The sequence below is a fragment of the Mytilus trossulus genome, chromosome 6, assembly GCF_036588685.1.
Source record: "Mytilus trossulus isolate FHL-02 chromosome 6, PNRI_Mtr1.1.1.hap1, whole genome shotgun sequence".
NCBI classification, from domain to species: Eukaryota; Metazoa; Mollusca; class Bivalvia; order Mytilida; family Mytilidae; genus Mytilus; species Mytilus trossulus.
Window position 1 is genome coordinate 60,682,375 of NC_086378.1, and position 7,286 is coordinate 60,689,660.

The following is a 7,286-nucleotide window of genomic DNA, read 5'->3' on the forward strand; positions in this document are numbered from 1 at the left end:
CAGACGGAAGGACGCAACAGCCAGAAAACATAATGCCATCTTCTATCGTAGGTGGGGCATAAAAATACTTAAAAAGTAAATTAGTACAAAAGTCTTGAAAAGTAGTAACAATTGTCTTGTCAAACAATTCCACAATAGCAGGTTAGTTGTAGTTTCAGGGAGATCTGGGTTCAAATCTAATGAAGGAGTTGCTTACACAATACGTGTACCCTCTTTCATAAAGTTCATGGTTCACTTAAGCTTCTGACACAAATGGACTAATACGAAATTAAAACTTTGCACCCTATTGTGAAACAAAATCATAAGTGAGAAAAGAAATTATAAAACAATTTCCCAACAGCTGGTGTACAACCTGTAATGTTATCTACATTTGAATTTTTCAGAGACCTACATGTACATATGATGTAAGTAAAAAGCTAAGGAGTTCCAATATTATTATGTTCCCACGTATTACATGCCGGCTGCTAATTTGCCCGCCCATTCATCCGCCCGACCATTCACCCGCCCTACATCATCATACTACATTTGTATAAGCTGGTTGGGAATTCGTTCAACCCGGCAATTAATATATTATAATAATCTTCTGAATATTATAAAGTTTGTTATCATATACTTGTATAAAATATCACTAAAATTTTACAGTTCAATAACATTTGAAAATATCAAAAGGCTATGAAAGGATTACTAGGTTTATTGACCAGATTCTTAAGAATTTCCATAGCGGGCTGATAAAGGTACCTTTATTGACTGCTTCCGGAATGTTATCACATGCCTTTCCGTTAATTTCCGTGACGTTTATCACATGCAACTTCGTGCATTTCCGGAAATTTGATTGAAACAACAGAACGCGGAAAACGGCACTGAGTGATAAGACTTTTCCCAAAAATAGTTGAGGAGCAAAAATGAATTAAGTTAAACTTGTTTTGAAAGACATAAATGAGGTGACAATATTATTGAAGAACACAAAAAAACAAATAAAATGCTGCTTTTTTTTATCAATAAAACAATTAAAGTAAAGAATTTGTTTTGGTTGTCTGTAAATATTTTCTGAAAGTGCAAAGACAAACAAAATTAAATTTTAATAGTTCTTGTCTGTATATCTTCTGCTGAAGTATATGATAAAAAGATAATTACATGTCATTTTTCATATCAGACCCTTTATCGGCCCTCGTTCGTGATATCAGCCCTCGAGCCTGCGGCTCTTGGGCTGATATCACAACCTTGGGCCGATAAAGGGTTTGATATGAAAAATGCCATGTAATAATCTTTACATATCAAATAGCTAAATGTTTAAACATATTGCAACAGTTTCACATTTTCCCGTTAAAAAAAAAAAAACACTCTTAAATTGTTTTGTTTACGAAAAGACATTAGCTTTTCTCAATTAAATTGTTTCAAATATCGGGGTCTTTTAAAGCCGACCATATGTTATGTTTTTTTCTGCTTCACAATGTTAGAGGACGTACGAACGGCTTCTTAAATCCACTTCATTTGTATTTAATAAATTGGAATTCAGGTGTCTCATTAAAAATCATAAACATCATTCTCCTTATTTTCGTATTTATTTAGAGCTTCAAGTTTTTGTTGAAATAAGTTTGATAAAAAAAATTGTAATCTATACTAATGAATTGAAGGAATTAACTAACAAAATGTAATAATGTGTGTCCAAAAGAAGATATTATCTTTTCTCAGAAATAATTATTCTTGAAAACAAAACAAAACAAAACAAAACACAATTAAAGCAAACAAAAAAAACAAAAGCAAAATAAAAGACAAGAAAGAAAAAAGAAATAGCAAATAAAGCACAAAAAAAACCCAACCAATAATCATATAGAACTTTAATATACATGCGTAAATACATTAGGTTACATAACCGTAATACAATATGGTAACAGGTGCATCAAAGACAATACAACACGAAAAGGAACTTTGTTTCTATACACAGTCAAATAACAGTTTCGTGTTTAAATCATATATGCTATTAAGGTAGGCTTTTAATCTTTCACATGTATGTAGTGCATATGTGTTCATATGTTTTTTTAATTATTCTTTATAATCTCATTCAATTAACATTAATTAAATTTAGATAAATCAAGAATAATGTCCAAAATTTGAAACATATTTGTACAACCAGGTAATTTATATCTGTTAGGCAGCAACCATTTGATTTTCGGGGGAGGGGGGGGGGCTATGTTTTTTTTATTCTACGCAAACTTATTTTTTCGCCTTCGGAGAAAAACAATCTATTTTTTTTGCCACAAGATGAAAACAATTTTTTTCTTTCAATTTTAGCATTACATATAGTGGCAGCTAAGGGTGAAACAAACAATTTTTTTTCTCAGGGTCAAAAACAAATTATTTTTTTCTCCAAAAACTGGAAGCAAACTGGAATGCATGCAAAGAGCGAACCTATAAATAGATGATTGTGTTGTATGTAACCCACTAAATTGTTACCTATTAGTATTTCTGAGCGACTTGTTAAACGGCCCTATACAGAATCAGAATCAGAAAAATTTATTATAATGTCACATACCAATATAAAACATAATGAATACATAATTACATAATATGCAATTAAAAATAAAAAAACCCCTATTGGAATTAAAATATTGGTACCCAGCCAAATTACTGACTTATGAGACACTTTCAAAATATAACACATATTATAAAACAATTAAAATTAATGTACTAAAATTATACTATAATACACAATATCTTCCTCGATAAAACATTTGATATAAAGTTTTAGCTAAAAATGGTTGAATAGCATCATTTGACATTAAAAAAACAAACTTGTCCTGTAAATCAAGAACGTTAATGCCCGCGTCACACTGTCCCGATTTTTGCGCCGATGGCAACACTATTATGAAAATTTGAAAATCGGGACTGATCGTATCCAGATCGGGATATTCGTATGTGCATCTTTAACCATCGTAAAACCATCGGCCACTTTTTCTAGCCTTCGGGGACAACTTCGGGAAGGGCTCTAAATTTTTTAACATGTTAAAAAATTCCCGAAGCTGCGTCCGATGTTGAGGGTTCGTATTGAGTTCTTATTGATGATCATTATCCTCACCATCGTAATGTCACCGGGAATGCATGTTTCAACATCGTATTTCATTCGTGTTTCCATCGTTTCCATCGTGAAGTTTTGACATTACGATGTCTACATGAATGAATCACGAGGCTATATTTCATCTTTATATTACTTTTCGTCAACTTCTTTTTCTGTTCTTCATTTTCTACCAAAGCTATTACAAGTCCTGGGCGAGTTCCTTCGCTTTTTATTCTTGTAGCTTTAACAACTCAAACATCATGTAAACTCAGACCATCTCTAATGATTGCGGATACACGTTTGTTTGTCAATTTATAGTCTGTCTTTTCCGCATCGGTTTCTGGGAGAATTTTAACTACACATTTTGTATCTCTCTGTATCGGTTGATTTATTGCACCTGCCTGTGTACTGATTAAATCTGTGCGCACTTTGTCCGAGACCTCTGTATGTATGTTTTTAATATCGCTCTTTAGTTTTTTGCGATGCCGTCAATCCTTTTGTTTACTGTGGTCATTTGATCTTTAAAATCGTCTTTCACTTTATTCACCTCTTTATTTATTTTGATACCAATCATTTTGCTAATATTTTCAAAAATGTTTTTGGCAAAAGTATGTTCTTAATTGTCAATACGTTCAAATACTTTGTCAACATATTTTTCATCTCAACAGCATTAATATATTAATTCTATTTCAGCACTTATAAAATCATTTCTTTTTAATCATGAATGATTTATTTTATAAATTACAGTATGTTCATCTCTGTAGTTCTGGTTCTGTGTTGTATTTCTTTGATCGAGTCAAGACTATGTGACAGATCAAAAGAGAAAACAATGATATATGAATTGCGTTCATTACTCAACTCTTTAGAAAGCAAGATAAACGGTAAAATATGATTTATATCTTCAGGAAATTGGCAACGTTTCAAATTGATACGAAATTGAGAAAGAAATAATAAAATGTAGAAGTTGCCTTGTTTTTAATTCATGTTGCTGAACATTGATAAGTGGGGGAATTGGGAGCGAATTGTAAATGTTCACTACAACTCATGAAAATCACAGAAGTTTGTGTTAACTTAGTTTTACTTTAATAAAACTTATTTAAGGTGTTTAAAGTCTTTTCAATTCCATCTGACAATAAAAAAAAAACCAAACTTATCCTTTTCTTCCTGATATCTTTTTTGTGATCAAAATAGCCTTTTAAACAGCTGAAAGTGAAGCAGGTACAGAAATTGTATAAACAATTTAGTTTATATGTATGCATAATATTCAATTTAACATGGAGTCACAGCTCTTTGTATATAATTACTATTCATATTTATTAAAACAGACAATTCTTGTGAGTGCAGTGCTAGTGAAATCAAATGTCCAAATGGTTGGAAGAAATACAAAGAGCACTGTTACTTTTTTTCACCTGATAGTAAAACATGGCGTAATGCTGCAGTAGGTCGTTTTTTTTTTTTTATTAATTATACTTTTAGTAATACATTATTCATACGTTTGCTTGCAACTGGTTGATTCAAATTCATAAATAGATATTGAATCACTATGCCCCATTTATACGGATTATGTTTTATGGTCTGTGCGTCCATTCGTTCGTTTGTCCGTCCGTCTGCCCCGCTTCAGGTTAAATTTTTTGGTCGAGATAGTTTCTCATGAAGTTGAATTCCAATCAACTTGAAACTTAGTGCACATGTTCCCTATGACATGATTTTTTTAATTGTAATGCCAAATAAGAGGTTTCCCTCTATTTTCACGGTCCATTGAAAATAGAAAATGATACTGCCGATGGGCCATCTGTGTACTAGGGACACATTCTTGTTTATAAGGTGTTCTGTCAGTGTTGCTGTATTGAACTAACTAGATTTGGGTAACACTGCTCATCATCGACATTGGTGGTTTTTGTTTTAAAAACTGACATTAATATAATTTGATACAATGAGATGTACTTGCAAGCATATGGGTTCAATAAAAATGTTTTCCGTTTAGAAATAATAGACGCAAAATAATACAAATCATTGTAATTTTATTATTGTAATAACTAGTACAGGTTGTTATAGTGCAATGGTAGACATTTGGTTCAAGGTTTTTTTAATCTCTATTTTTATCTGTCAGTTATACCTTGTTACGTAATAAATATTTAATAAATTGTATGCATTTAAATAAAATTGATCGTTAACCAATGGGTCAATAGTACACATTTTAAACTAGTTCTGTCATTCTAGAATCTATGTAAAAGTATGAGAGGCTACCTTGTGAAGATTACTGATTCAGCAGAGAACGCGTGGGTTCTTGACATACTCATGAGTAAGTATATTTGATACAATGATGAGACACATCAACATGAATACAGTTTTGTAACATACCTGTATAAGAAAAATGATAAACTAGAACGATCGGATATGTTCCTTGTGTCGTGACACCAAATCCTGTTCCCTTTTCACGAATGTGATATACCGATTTAGACTGTTTACCGAGTTTGTAACCTGAGCAACAAGACAGGTGTCACATGCGGAGCAGGATCTGCATACACCTCCGAAGCACCTGAGATCACCCCAAGGTTTTGGTGGGGTTCCAGTTGCTTACTCTTTAGTTTTCTATGTTGTATCTTGTGTACTATTATTTCTCTGTTTGTCCTTTTCATTAATAGCGATGGCGTTGTCTGTTTATTTTCGATCTATGAGTTTAAATGTCCCTCTGGTATCTTTCACCCTCTATAACTTTTATCGCATTTTGTTATTTTGATAGAGGTAATGGGCGGTTTAAAAAAAATACCACGAATACAATGCTACCATCCAAAATGTATTCCATATAAACTTTTTTTAAATTAGAAAATATATATATTGATTTTGGTATCAGTAAATAAAAACCAGCCTGAATATTATAGCGAACTTTGAATTTATTATTAATAATTTCAAATCTCAATTACGAATACCAATTCTGAAATTAAATGGATTACATATTTTTGTGTTAGCCTTTTGTGTTAACCTAAAATGTTGTTATTAAAATTATAAATGACAGTGTCGTGTTGATAATGACTCTTATTTTATTGTCCATTTTGATTTGCATAATAACCAACATTTAATAATCTGGCAACATTTGATATGTGAATATTAATGTCAATTTGGTGAAAACAGAATCGACCAAGCACCGCCATGGCTCTTGGATTGGAGCATCAGATTTGAAGAAAGAAGGAGACTGGAGATGGGTTAACGACTCTACTAAGGTTCGTTATTCTCAGTGGCATCCAGGCCAACCGAGCAATTATGGAAATCGTGAAGACTGTGGCCATTTTGCGTCGGGTTATGGGTATGAATGGAATGATGCTCCATGCAACATAGATGGAATGGGGTATATCTGTGAGAGCTCACATGTAAGTTAGCAACAAAAAAAAGACCGTTCTCATTTTGATATCTATTTTGTTTTATTGCTTTTCTTATGGTTATTAGAAAGGTTTGTTAAGATTGTACATAACACTAAAAGGAGATATATCTGTAAAATCAGTTCAACGTTTTAATCGCGTTCTATAATAGTTAAGCTTCTCAATCATCAAAAACAGTATTTGTCAAACTGCTATATATATGTTACAGTAAATAGGTGAAATTAGGAATTACATGTAATTACTAAACATTTCAGTAAATACCTGTAATTACTAGCTTATTTAGTAATTACATGTATTTACTAGTTGTTTCAGTGATTACTTGTAATTACTGATTTTTTTTGTCATTTTTACAGCTATTTACTAACTTGATGTTTTTGTTTTAAAATTAAAAAGATAACTCAAGATACCAAATAAGAAAGTAAAGGGGTAGATATTTTTAGGGATCTTACTTGAGGATGTAGGAATATAAGGCACATCAAAAGTGCATACTCTTTATTAGTGTTTGTGAATTGAAAATGGAAAATGGTTGTTTTATAGGTCTTGAAACTCCGTAAATATATGCATGCAAGACAATGATATAAATCCAAAATTGATTTTCATAATTTTGTTATACTAAAATCTCAATCATGCACTGTGGTTTAAAACTTTGAAATAACTTTCTTCAAATATGTTGGATTTCTATCAAACTTGGACAGAAGCTCATAAGATAATATCCGAAAGTAAAGATTGTAAAAAAATCCTTTTTTTCCTTTATTACTTGTAAACATGATAAATGGACTAGTTTTTTCCCAGTTAACATTTATACATACACTCTGCAGTTAAAGTTTTTAAAACATTAGATTTTATAAACCATC

At 31.5% G+C, this 7,286-nt stretch overlaps 1 protein-coding gene across 1 annotated transcript; it reads left to right on the forward strand.

Moving 5' to 3' along the window:
* Positions 1-3,803: 3,803 nt before the first annotated feature.
* Positions 3,804-6,432, forward strand: LOC134722867 (perlucin-like protein). The gene is made up of 4 exons (XM_063586499.1): positions 3,804-3,936; positions 4,381-4,493; positions 5,276-5,357; positions 6,188-6,432. Exons 1-4 carry the CDS (start codon positions 3,804-3,806, stop codon positions 6,430-6,432), a joined length of 573 nt encoding a protein of 190 aa, XP_063442569.1.
* Positions 6,433-7,286: the final 854 nt, after the last annotated feature.